Raw genomic sequence first — 15044 nt, 5'->3', positions numbered from 1 at the left:
ACGACTGTACAAGTCTATCACCATGACTGTACAAGTCTATCACCACGACTGTACAAGTTTATCACCACGACTGTACAAGTTTATCACCACGACTGTACAAGTTTATCACCACGACTGTACAAGTTTATCACCATGACTGTACAAGTTTATCACCACGACTGTACAAGTTTATCACAATGACTATACAAGTTTAACACCACGACTGTACAAGTCTATCACCACGACTGTACAAGTTTAACACCACGACTGTACAAGTCTATCACACCGACTGTACAAGTTTATCACCACGACTGTACAAGTTTATCACCATGACTGTACAAGTTTATCATCACGACTGTACAAGTTTATCATTACGATTATACAAGTTTATCACCACGACTGTACAAGTCTATCACCACGACTGTACAAGTTCATCATCACGACTGTACAAGTTTATCACCATGACTGTACAAGTCTATCACCACGACTGTACAAGTTTATCACCATGACTGTACAAGTCTATCACCACGACTGTACAAGTTTATCACCACGACTGTACAAGTATATCACCATGACTGTACAAGTTTATCATCACGACTGTACAAGTCTATCACCACGACTGTACAAGTTTATCACCATGACTGTACAAGTTTATCACCACGACTGTACAAGTTTATCATCACGACTGTACAAGGCTATCACCACGACTGTACAAGTTTATCACCATGACTACAAGTCTATCCGCACGACTGTACAAGTTTATCACCATGACTACAAGTCTATCCGCACGACTGTACAAGTTTATCACCAAGACTGTACAAGTCTATCCGCACGACTGTATCAGTTTATCACCATGACTGTACAAGTTTATCATCACGACTGTACAAGTTTATCACCACAACTGTACAAGTTTATCACCACGACTGTACAAGTTTATCACCACGACTATACAAGTTTATCCCCATGACTGTACAAGTTTATCACCATGACTATACAAGTTTATCACCACGACTGTACAAGTTTATCACCATGACTGTACAAGTTTATCATCATGACTGTACAAGTTTATCACCACGACTGTACAAGTTTATCACCATGACTGTACAAGTTTATCATCACGACTGTACAAGTCTATCACCACGACTATACAAGTTTATCACCACGACTGTACAAGTTTATCACCACGACTGTACAAGTTTATCACCATGACTGTACAAGTTTATCATCACGACTGTACAAGTCTATCACCACGACTATACAAGTTTATCACCACGACTATACAAGTTTATCACCACGACTGTACAAGTTTATCACCATGACTGTACAAGTTTATCACCACGACTATACAAGTTGATCACCACGACTGTACAAGTTTATCACCATGACTGTACAAGTTTATCATCACGACTGTACAAGTCTATCACCACGACTGTACAAGTTCATCATCACGACTGTACAAGTTTATCACCATGACTGTACAAGTCTATCACCACGACTGTACAAGTTTATCACCATGACTGTACAAGTCTATCACCACGACTGTACAAGTTTATCACCACGACTGTACAAGTTTATCACCATGACTGTACAAGTTTATCATCACGACTGTACAAGTCTATCACCACGACTATACAAGTTTATCACCATGACTGTACAAGTTTATCACCACGACTGTACAAGTTTATCATCACGACTGTACAAGGCTATCACCACGACTGTACAAGTTTATCACCATGACTACAAGTCTATCCGCACGACTGTACAAGTTTATCACCATGACTACAAGTCTATCCGCACGACTGTACAAGTTTATCACCACGACTGTACAAGTTTATCATCACGACTGTTCAGTTTATCACCATGACTGTACAAGTTTATTACCACAACTGTACAAGTTTATCACCACAACTGTACAAGTTTATCACCACGACTGTACAAGTTTATCACCACGACTATACAAGTTTATCCCCATGACTGTACAAGTTTATCACCATGACTATACAAGTTTATCACCACGACTGTACAAGTTTATCACCATGACTGTACAAGTTTATCATCATGACTGTACAAGTTTATCACCACGACTGTACAAGTTTATCACCATGACTGTACAAGTTTATCATCACGACTGTACAAGTCTATCACCACGACTATACAAGTTTATCACCACGACTGTACAAGTTTATCACCACGACTGTACAAGTTTATCACCATGACTGTACAAGTTTATCATCACGACTGTACAAGTCTATCACCACGACTATACAAGTTTATCACCACGACTATACAAGTTTATCACCACGACTGTACAAGTTTATCACCATGACTGTACAAGTTTATCACCACGACTATACAAGTTTATCACCACGACTGTACAAGTTTATCACCATGACTGTACAAGTTTATCATCACGACTGTACAAGTCTATCACCACGACTATACAAGTTTATCATCATGACTGTACAAGTTTATCACCATGACTGTACAAGTTTATCACCACGACTATACAAGTTTATCACCACGACTGTACAAGTTTATCACCACGACTGTACAAGTTTATCACCATGACTGTACAAGTCTATCACCACGACTGTACAAGTTTATCACCACGACTGTACAAGTTTATCACCATGACTGTACAAGTTTATCACCACGACTGTACAAGTTTATCACCATGACTGTACAAGTTTATCATCACGACTGTACAAGTCTATCACCACGACTATACAAGTTTATCATCACGACTTTACAAGTTTATCACCACGACTGTACAAGTTTATCACCATGACTGTACAAGTCTATCACCACGACTATACAAGTGTATAACCACAACTGTACAAATTTATCACCAGGACTGTACAAGTCTATCACCACGACTGTACAAGTCTATCACCACGACTCTACAAGTGTATAACCACAACTGTACAAATTTATCACCAGGACTGTACAAGTCTATCATTACGACTATACAAGTTTATCATCACGACTATACAAGTTTATCATCATGATTGTACAAGTCTATCACCGCGACTGTACAAGTTTATCACCATGACTGTACAAGTTTATCACCACGACTGTACAAGTCTATCACCATGACTGTACAAGTCTATCACCACGACTATACAAGTCTATCACCACGACTATACAAGTCTATCACCACGACTATACAAGTTTATCACCACGACTGTACAAGTTTATCACCATGACTGTACAAGTCTATCACCATGACTGTACAAGTTTATCATCACGACTATACAAGTTTATCACCACGACTGTACAAGTTTATCACCACGACTGTACAAGTTTATCACCACGACTGTACAAATTTATCACCGCGACTGTACAAATTTATCACCGCGACTGTACAAGTTTATCACCATGACTGTACAAGTCTATCATCACGACTATACAAGTTAATCTCCACGACTGCACAAGAATGTTACTTACGTGGTACTTGCCTAGGACCATTAATATATACCTTCAATAAGACAGCAATATGCTATCACATAAATTGTAAATGTTTGAAAACTTGTAAAATGAAACAAAACATGGCTTTGCCTTGATTGACGTTGACTATCTGATGTCTCTACCTAAGTGTTTATAAACATGGTGTATAAACATGTGTTTTGTACAGTATATAAATACGAGGCCGATACTAGAGTATAATCTCCGGCAATCAAGACCTTTTAATTTCCAAATGATGTTTTACAAACTGTGTTAACAATAGTTTGATTGCTTACTTGACAAACATGGGCGTCCCTATGTCAGCCAGGCTGCCAGTGTTAGTGAACTCTGTCCAGGATTTCTTGATTAGCGTTTTGTCGACAGATGACAGCGGATTCTTCGTCCCTTCCATGTTTGTAGTTCGGCTAGTGCTACATCCCATAATGCCTTTCTCGGTCAACTTTGACCCAAAGTCGACTCGTTTTACCTGCGAAGAAACCCATTAAAAATTTCAATTAGACTGGGCGTGCTGCGTGTAACAACTGATGTTAACAGCGTGCTGGTCAGCCGTGTGGAGGAGGGGGCGACCAGACAAGTCTATAGGGTAACCAAGCCGTATACACTGACATACAGGCGTCCTCTATTACTACACACATTGATTAACTATTGTTTCCAATTAGGGAGGAGGCGATTCCTAATCGATATTAATTACGTCGTCCAATGTATTGGTGAGGTACAAACTACGAGCATTTAAACACCTAACGCTGACACAATGGTTATCTCGTCTGTCGTAATGTCCGCCTGCTATTATTGTACATCCGGTGTCCGCTTCCTGATTCTAGACCGCTGCTGGACACTACAATCAATCTGTAGTTATATCGCTATGTTTAGGAAATACTGCAGCCATTGGTGATGCCATATATATACACTACAATTAATGACAGTCATGGTTTTAATAATAGCTGTTCTGTGAATGTTTGCGACACCGTATTGTTTTAAATGTTGATGGCACTGTGTTGTGTGAAGGCTGGTGACACTGGGTTGTGTGAAGGCTAGTGACACTGGGTTTGTGTGAAGGCTGGTGTCATGGTGTCACTGTGTTGTGTGGACGTTATGTTGTGTGAATGTTTGCGACACCGTATTGTTTTAAATGTTGATGTCATTGTGTTGTGTGAAGACTGGTGTCACTGTGTTGTGTGAAGGCTGGTGTCACTGTGTTGTGTGAAGGCTTGTGACACTGTGTTGTGTGAAGGCTGGTGTCACTGTGATGTGTGAAGGCTGGTGTCACTGTGATGTGTGAAGGCTAGTGACACTGTGTTGTGTGAAGGCTGGTGTCACTGTGATGTGTGAAGGCTGGTGACACTGTGTTGTGTGAAGGCTGGTGTCACTGTGTTGTGTGAAGGCTGGTGACACTGTGTTGTGTGAAGGCTGGTGTCACTGTGTTGTGTGAAGGCTAGTGACACTGTGTTGTGTGAAGGCTGGTGTCATGGTGTCACTGTGTTGTGTGAAGGCTGGTGTCATGGTGTCACTGTGTTGTGTGAAGGCTGGTGTCATGGTGACACTGTGTTGTGTGAAGGCTAGTGACACTGTGTTGTGTGAAGGCTAGTGTCACTGTGTTGTGTGAAGGCTGGTGTCACTGTGTTGTGTGAAGGCTGATGTCACTGTGTTGTGTGAAGGCTAGTGACACTGTGTTGTGTGAAGGCTGGTGTCACTGTGTTGTGTGAAGGCTGGTGTTACTGTGTTGTGTGAAGGCTAGTGAAACTGTGTTGTGTGAAGGCTAGTGACACTGTGTTGTGTGAAGGCTGGTGTCACTGTGTTGTGTGAAGGCTAGTGACACTGTGTTGTGTGAAGGCTGATGTCACTGTGTTGTGTGAAGGCTGGTGTCACTGTGTTGTGTGAAGGCTGATGTACACTGTGTTGTGTGAAGGCTGATGTCACTGTGTTGTGTGAAGGCTAGTGACACTGTGTTGTGTGAAGGCTGGTGTCACTGTGTTGTGTGAAGGCTAGTGACACTGTGTTGTGTGAAGGCTGGTGACACTGTGTTGTGTGAAGGCTGGTGACACTGTGTTGTGTGAAGGCTAGTGACACTGTGTTGTGTGAAGGCTAGTGTCACTGTGTTGTGTGAAGGCTAGTGACACTGTGTTGTGTGAAGGCTAGTGACACTGTGTTGTGTGAAGGCTAGTGACACTGTATTGTGTGAAGGCTGGTGTCACTGTGTTGTGTGAAGGCTAGTGACACTGTGTTGTGTGAAGGCTGGTGTCATGGTGTCACTGTGTTGTGTGGACGTTATGTTGTGTGAAGGCTAGTGACACTGTGCTGTGTGAAGGCTAGTGACACTGTATTGTGTGAAGGCTGGTGTCACTGTGTTGTGTGAAGGCTAGTGACACTGTGTTGTGTGAAGGCTGGTGTCACTGTGTTGTGTGAAGGCTGGTGTCACTGTGTTGTGTGAAGGCTAGTGACACTGTGATGTGTGAAGGCTAGTGACACTGTGTTGTGTGAAGGCTGGTGTCACTGTGTTGTGTGAAGGCTGGTGTCATGGTGTCACTGTGTTGTGTGAAGGCTGGTGTCATGGTGACACTGTGTTGTGTGAAGGCTGGTGTTTCTGTGTTGTGTGAAGGCTGGTGTCACTGTGTTGTTTGAAGGCTAGTGACACTGTGTTGTGTGAAGGCTGGTGACACTGTGTTGTGTGAAGGCTGGTGTCATGGTGTCACTGTGTTGTGTGAAGGCTGGTGTCATGGTGACACTGTGTTGTGTGAAGGCTGGTGTTTCTGTGTTGTGTGAAGGCTGGTGTCACTGTGTTGTGTGAAGGCTAGTGACACTGTGTTGTGTGAAGGCTGGTGTCACTGTGTTGTGTGAAGGCTGGTGTCACTGTGTTGTGTGAAGGCTGGTGTCACTGTGTTGTGTGAAGGCTTGTGACACTGGGATTGTGTGTATGCTTGCGTCACTGTGTTGCGTGAAGGCTAGTGACACTGTGATGTGTGAAGGCTGGTGTCACTGTGTTGCGTGAAGGCTGGTGTCACTGTGTTGTGTGAAGGCTGGTGGCACTGTGTTGTGTGAAGGCTGGTGGCACTGTGTTGTGTGAAGGCTGGTGGCACTGTGTTGTGTGAAGGCTGGTGGCACTGTGTTGTGTGAAGGCTGGTGACACTGTATTGTGTGAAGGCTAGTGACACTGTGTTGTGTGAAGGCTAGTGACACTCTGTTGTGTAAATGTTGTGGACACTTTGTTGTGTGACGGCTGATGACAGTGTTGTGTAATGTTTGTGTCACTGCGTTGTGTGACGGTTTGCGAGACTGTTGTGTTGTGTTGTGTTGTGTGAAGGTTTGTGCCAATCGTCACGGCTAATACTACCGTGCTTGTAAAGGATGTTGTCACTGTGTGATGGTTAAAGACATTGTGTTGTGTTGTATGAAGATTTGTGTGACTGTGTTGTATGAAGACTTGTGTGACTGTGTTGTGTTGTATGAAGATTTGTGTGAATGTGTTGTGTTATTTGAAAGTTTATGTCACTGGTGAAGGCTAATGTTACAGTGCTTATAAAGGGTGTTGTGACTGTGTAATGGTTAATGACACTGTTCTGTTGATGTGCTTGGTATTGTAGACCACACTATCCTGTATGACAGCTGAGGACATCGTGCTGTGGTTTTTGAAACCTTGTTAGCATAGGTTGATTTCATTCTTTCAAATTTGGTTGTGTGAAGGTTGAGGACGTCCTTTATTCCAGTTTGATGACACTTGTGTTGTGTAGAGGCTGATAACAATGTGTTATGTAGAAGTTGATGACACTGTGGTATGTAGAGGTTGACAACACTGTGGTATGTAGATGTTGATGACACTATGTTATGTAGAGGTTGATAACACTGTGGTATGTAGATGTTGATGACACTGTGTTATGAAGAGGTTGATGACACTGTGTTATGTAGAGGTTGATGACACTGTTATGTAGATGTTGATGACACTGTGTTATGTAGAGGTTGATGACAATGTGTTATGTAGAGGTTGATGACACTGTTATGTAGAGGATGATGACACTGTGTTATGTAGAGGTTGATGACACTGTGTTATGTAGAGGGTGATGACACTGTGTTATGTAGAGGATGATGACACTGTGTTATGTAGAGGTTGATGACACTGTGTTATGTAGAGGTTGATGACACTGTGTTATGTAGAGGTTGATGACGCTGGTATGTAGAGGTTGATGACACTGTGTTATGTAGAGGTTGATGACACTGTGTTATGTAGAGGTTGATGACACTGTGTTATGTAGAGGTTGATGACACTGTGTTATGTAGAGGTTGATGACACTGTGTTATGTTATGGCTGATGACGCTGGTATGTAGAGGTTGATGACACTGGTATGTAGAGGTTGATGACACTGTGTTATGTAGATGTTGATGACACTGTGTTATGTAAAGGTTGATGACACTGTGTTATGTAGAGGTTGAATGACACTGTGGTATGTAGAGGTTGATGACACTGTGTTATGTAGAGGTTGATGACACTGTGTTATGTAGAGGTTGATGACACTGTGTTATGTAGAGGTTGATGACACTGTGGTATGTAGAGGTTGATGACACTGTGTTATGTAGAGGTTTATGACACTGTGTTATGTAGAGGTTGATGACACTGTGGTATGTAGAGGCTGATGACACTGTGTTATGTAGAGGTTGATGACACTGTGTTATGTAGAGGTTGATGACACTGTGTTATGTAGAGGTTGATGACACTGTGTTATGTAGAGGTTTATGACACTGTGTTATGTAGAGGTTTATGACACTGTGGTATGTGGTGGTTGATGACACTGTGGTATGTGGTGGTTGATGACACTGAGTTATGCAGAGGTTGATGACACTGTGGTATGTAGAGGTTGATGACACTGTGGTATGTAGAGGTTGATGACACTGTGTTATTTAGAGCTTGATGACACTGTTATGTAGAGCTTGATGACACTGTGTTGTGTAGAGGTTGATGACACTGTGTTATGTAGAGGTTGATGACACTGTGTTATGTAGATGTTGATGTCACTGTGTTATGTAGATGTTGATGACACTGTGTTATGTAGAGGTTGATGACAGTGTGTTATGTTATGGCTGATGACGTTGGTATGTAGATGTTGATGGCACTGTGTTATGTAGAGGTTGATGACACTGTGGTATGTAAAGGTTGATGACACTGTGTTATGTAAAGGTTGATGACATTGTGTTATGTAGAGGTTGATGACATTGAGTTATGTAAAGGTTGATGACACTGTGTTGTGTAGAGGTTGATGACATTGTGGTATGAAGAGGTTGATACTGTGTTATGTACAGGTTGATGACATTGTGTTATGCAGAGATTGATGACACTGTGTTATGTAGAGCTTGATGACACTATGTTATGTAGAGCTTGATGACACAGTGTTATGTAGAGGTTGATGACACAGTGTTATGTAGAGGTTGATGACACTGTGTTATGTAGAGGTTGATGACACAGTGTTATGTAGAGGTTGATGACACTGTTATGTAGATGTTGATGACACTGTGTTATGTAGAGGTTGATGACAATGTGTTATGTAGAGGTTGATGACACTGTTATGTAGAGGATGATGACACTGTGTTATGTAGAGGTTGATGACACTGTGTTATGTAGAGGTTGATGACACTGTGTTATGTAGAGGATGATGACACTGTGTTATGTAGAGGTTGATGACACTGTGTTATGTAGAGGTTGATGACACTGTGGTATGTAGAGGTTGATGACACTGTGTTATGTAGAGGTTGATGACACTGTGGTATGTAGAGGTTGATGACACTGTGTTATGTAGAGGTTGATGACACTGTGTTATGTAGAGGTTGATGACACTGTGTTATGTAGAGGTTGATGACACTGTGTTATGTAGAGGTTGATGACGCTGGTATGTAGAGGTTGATGACACTGTGTTATGTAGAGGTTGATGACACTGTGTTATGTAGAGGTTGATGACACTGTGTTATGTAGAGGTTGATGACACTGTGTTATGTAGAGGTTTATGACACTGTGTTATGTTATGGCTGATGACGCTGGTATGTAGAGGTTGATGACACTGTGTTATGTAGAGGTTGATGACACTGTGTTATGTAGAGGTTGATGACACTGTGTTATGTAGAGGTTGATAACACTGTGTTATGTAGAGGTTGATGACACTGTGTTATGTAGAGGTTGAATGACACTGTGGTATGTAGAGGTTGATGACACTGTGTTATGTAGAGGTTGATGACACTGTGTTATGTAGAGGTTGATGACACTGTGTTATGTAGAGGTTGATGACACTGTGGTATGTAGAGGTTGATGACACTGTGTTATGTAGAGGTTTATGACACTGTGTTATGTAGAGGTTGATGACACTGTGGTATGTAGAGGCTGATGACACTGTGTTATGTAGAGGTTGATGACACTGTGTTATGTAGAGGTTGATGACACTGTGTTATGTAGAGGTTGATGACACTGTGTTATGTAGAGGTTTATGACACTGTTATGTAGAGGTTTATGACACTGTGGTATGTGGTGGTTGATGACACTGAGTTATGTAGAGGTTGATGACACTGTGGTATGTGGTGGTTGATGACACTGAGTTATGCAGAGGTTGATGACACTGTTGTATGTAGAGGTTGATGACACTGTGGTATGTAGAGGTTGATGACACTGTGTTATTTAGAGCTTGATGACACTGTTATGTAGAGCTTGATGACACTGTGTTGTGTAGAGGTTGATGACACTGTGTTATGTAGAGGTTGATGACACTGTGTTATGTAGATGTTGATGTCACTGTGTTATGTAGATGTTGATGACACTGTGTTATGTAGAGGTTGATGACAGTGTGTTATGTTATGGCTGATGACGTTGGTATGTAGATGTTGATGGCACTGTGTTATGTAGAGGTTGATGACACTGTGGTATGTAAAGGTTGATGACACTGTGTTATGTAAAGGTTGATGACATTGTGTTATGTAGAGGTTGATGACATTGTGTTATGTAAAGGTTGATGACACTGTGTTGTGTAGAGGTTGATGACATTGTGGTATGAAGAGGTTGATACTGTGTTATGTACAGGTTGATGACATTGTGTTATGCAGAGATTGATGACACTGTGTTATGTAGAGCTTGATGACACTATGTTATGTAGAGCTTGATGACACAGTGTTATGTAGAGGTTGATGACACAGTGTTATGTAGAGGTTGATGACACTGTGTTATGTAGAGGTTGATGACACAGTGTTATGTAGAGGTTGATGATACTGTGCTATGTAGAGGTTGATGACACTGTGTTATGTAGTGGTTGATAACACTGTGTTATGTAGAGGTTGATGACACTGTGTTATGTACAGGTTGAATGACACTGTGGTATGTAGAGGTTGATGACACTGTGTTATGTAGAGGTTGATGACACTGTGTTATGTAGAGGTTGATGACACTGTGTTATGTAGAGGTTGATGACACTGTGTTATGTAGAGGTTGATGACGCTGTGTTATGTGGTGGTTGATGACACTGTGTTATGTAGAGGTTGATGACACTGTGTTATGTAGAGGTTGATAACACTATGTTATGTAGAGGTTGATGACACTGTGTTGTGTAGAGGTTGATGACACTGTGTTATATAGAGGTTAATGACACGGTGTTGTGTAGAGGTTGATGACACTGTGTTATGTAGAGGTTGATGACACTGTGTTATGTAGAGGTTGATGACACTGTGTTATGTAGAGGTTGATGACACTGTGTTATGTAGAGGTTGATGACACTGTGGTATGTAGAGGTTGATGACACTGTGTTATGTAGAGGTTGATGACACTGTGGTATGTAGAGGTTGATGACACTGTGTTATGTAGAGGTTGATGACACTGTGGTATGTAGAGGTTGATGACACTGTGTTATGTAGAGGTTGATGACACTGTGTTATGTAGAGGTTATGACACTGTGCTATGTCAGAGGTTGATGACACTGTGTTATGTAGAGGTTGATGACACTGTGTTATGTAAAGGTTGATGACACTGTGGTATGTAGAGGTTGATGACACTGTGTTATGTAGAGGTTGATGATACTGTTATGTAGAGGTTGATGACACTGTTATGTAGAGGTTGATGACACTGTTATGTAGAGGTTGATGACACTGTTTGTAGAGGTGTAGACCTGTGTTGTGTAGAGGTTGATGACACTGTGTTATGTAGAGGTTGATGACACTGTGTTATGTAGAGGTTGATGAGACTGGTATGTAGAGGCTGATGACACTGTGGTATGTAGATGTTGATGACACTGTGTTATGTAGAGGTTGATAACACTATGTTATGTAGAGGTTGATGACACTGTGTTGTGTAGAGGTTGATGACACTGTTATATAGAGGTTAATGACACGGTGTTGTGTAGAGGTTGATGACATTGTGTTGTGTAGAGGTTTATGACACTGTGTTATGTAGAGGTTAATGACACTGTGCTATGCAGAGGTTGATGACACTGTGCTATGTAGAGGTTGATGACACTGTGTTATGTAAAGGGTGATGACACTGTGTTTTGTAGAGGTTGATGACACTGTGTTATGTAGAGGTTGATGACACTGTTATGTAGAGGTTGATGACACTGTGTTGTGTAGAGGTTGATGACACTGTGTTATGTAGAGCTTGATGACACTGTGTTATGTACAGGTTGATGACACTGTTATGTAGATGTTGATGACACTGTGTTATGTAGAGGTTGGTGACACTGTGTTATGTAGAGGTTGATGACACTGTGTTATGTGGTGGTTGATAACACTTAGTTATGTAGAGGTTGATGTCACTGTGTTGTGTAGATGTTGATGACACTGTGTTATGTAGAGGTTGATGACACTGTGTTATGTTATGGCTGATGACGTTGGTATGTAGATGTTGATGGCACTGTGTTATGTAGAGGTTGATAACACTGTTATGTAGAGGTTGATTACACTGTGTTATGTAGATGTTGATGACACTGAGTTATGTAGATGTTGATGACACTGTGTTATGTAGAGGTTGATGACACTGTGGTATGTAAAGGTTGATGACACTGTGTTATGTAAAAGTTGATGACATTGTGTTATGTAGAGGTTGATGACATTGTGTTATGTAAAGGTTGATGACACAGTGTTATGTAGAGGTTGATGACACTGTGTTATGTAGAGGTTGATGACACAGTGTTATGTAGAGGTTGATGACACTGTTATGTAGAGGTTGATGACACTGTGTTGTGTAGAGGTTGATGACATTGTGTTATGTAGATGTTGATGACATTGTGGTATGAAGAGGTTGATACTGTGTTATGTACAGGTTAATGACATTGTGTTATGTAGAGCTTGATGACACTATGTTATGTAGAGCTTGATGACACAGTGTTATGTAGAGGTTGATGACACAGTGTTATGTAGAGGTTGATGACACTGTTATGTAGAGGCTGAGGCACTGTGTTATGTAGAGCTTGATGACACTATGTTATGTAGATGTTGATGACACTGTGTTATGTAGAGGTTGATGACACAGTGTTATGTAGAGCTTGATGACACTATGTTATGTAGAGCTTGATGACACAGTGTTATGTAGAGGTTGATGACACAGTGTTATGTAGAGGTTGATGACACTGTTATGTAGAGGCTGAGGCACTGTGTTATGTAGAGCTTGATGACACTATGTTATGTAGATGTTGATGACACTGTGTTATGTAGAGGTTGATGACACTGTGTTATGTAGATGTTGATGACACTGTGTTATGTAGGGTTGGTGACACTGTGTTGTGTAGAGGTTGATAACACTGTTATGTAGAGATGAGTTTCCTTGTTTTTATCTATGACATTGTCTCAGTGGTATAGTCAAACCAGAATGACCTGTCGCGTTGACCTTTTCGTGGAATATTCAAAGTGGGTAGTTCTATTTGTGCACAGGTGTGATAACAAAACATATTGATTAGGAATATTAATGTGTCCAGCAGGGTGCTGTTCCGGAACATTCGGTTTTTTGTTACAGTTTTATATTGACAACACAGGAATTGTATCATCTATTTTTGATGCATGGTTTACACATATTCAAGTAACTATGTTTTTAACTACGTTCTATTGTATGGTGTGTAATCATAATGTATATATTGGTGTTTTGCGTACAATGATCTCTTTGCATGCCTGGAGTATTGCTATACCATATATACCGGTAATAATCACTGCATAATCAGAGTGTGTGTGATAATATCATTATACAGAATTTCCTATGTATGTGTGTGCTTATGTACCAATGTATGAGCAGATGTACGAGTGCTGTTATGTAGTGGTGTAATAATCATTATACAGAATTTCTTCTTTGTGTGTGCGTATGCTGTACCAATGTAAGTACATAGATGCTGTGTGAAGATGTCACAAAGTGCTCTGTTTAACATGTACATGTATCATTGTATTGAATAAAAAAATATAAGTTACAAAAAAAAGTAACTATGTGATCAATTTTCACATGCTAACAGTCTTGTTGCTAAATCTAGACCGGTATAAATACAAATTATGCAGCTGATGATAAGGTTTGTTACATTATATGTACAAAGTACCTATTCCGCTAAATGACTATAGACTCGGACTATAGATTCGTCTGTAATCAATATGCTAATCAAAGTTCAACACGACAGGTCGTTCTGGTCGGACTATATTAATTAACAGTATCATGCAACACATCTGTTCGTTACTTTACGGAAATAATGTATAGATTCTTTCAATATAAACTCCGTCGCCGTCGGCAATCTTAGTAAAAGGCGTGGGAAATGTGTGAATATCCTCACTCAGGCGCCAGTGTTTAGAGATACGAGAAATCACTCTGGACGCACCATGATTTATTAGCGTTAAATTATCATGCAGAAGACATGTAAATTAAAATGCTAATTACTTTTATTAAATCACTTCTAGGATACCGACACATAGTTTGTCGCTTGTGCGGTAAACACAGACATACATGTATGCATAGACGAGTGACGAATGACAATTTAAGTAATATGAGTGGGTCCTAATATAAAGCAAATAAAATCTCAGCAGAATTATTGGGACGGAATAAAACAATTTCAGAGGAAACCTTATAAAGAGGTGATTAGGAACTTGTACATATAATTAATCAACATGTGTACAAACAGGTAATCATCACCTCTACATGCAGATATTTAACGCCCATATATAGGCAACCATCACCTGACTATATACATCACCAGTATATATCGGTAATCAACACCTTTGTATGGGTAACCAATACCCGTATATACAGGTAATCAACACCTGCATCAATAAGTAATAGATAACACGTATAAAAGGGGAATCAACACACATATACCTAGTTAATCAACAAATGTATATAAAGGTAATTAACACATGTATATAAAGGTAATCAACACCTGAATATAAAGGTAATCAACGCCTGTATATAAAGGTAATCAACACCTGTATATAAAGGTAATCAACACCTGTATATAAAGGTAATCAACACGTATGTAAAGATAATCAACACATGTATATAAAGGTAATCAACACATGTATATAAAGGTAATCAACACATGTATATAAAGGTAATCAACACCTGTATATCAAGGTAATCAACACATGTATATAAAGGTAATCAACACCTGTATATAAAGATATTCAAT

General features: G+C 40.4%; 1 protein-coding gene across 4 annotated transcripts in view; it reads right to left on the bottom strand.

The window, feature by feature from the left end:
* The window catches only part of LOC117323815 (neuroglobin-like), a 47887-nt gene that overhangs the window by 8545 nt on the left and 24298 nt on the right, over positions 1 to 15044 (bottom strand). For all 4 annotated transcript variants that reach the window (XM_033879277.1, XM_033879278.1, XM_033879279.1 and 1 more), the window contains exon 2: positions 3720 to 3910. In XM_033879277.1, the coding sequence (XP_033735168.1) occupies positions 3720 to 3910 (191 nt within the window). The remainder of the gene's footprint in view (positions 1 to 3719; positions 3911 to 15044) is intronic.

This window comes from Pecten maximus, chromosome 3, assembly GCF_902652985.1.
Source record: "Pecten maximus chromosome 3, xPecMax1.1, whole genome shotgun sequence".
Taxonomy (NCBI): Eukaryota; Metazoa; Mollusca; class Bivalvia; order Pectinida; family Pectinidae; genus Pecten; species Pecten maximus.
This window is presented reverse-complemented; position numbering and strand designations above follow the sequence as displayed.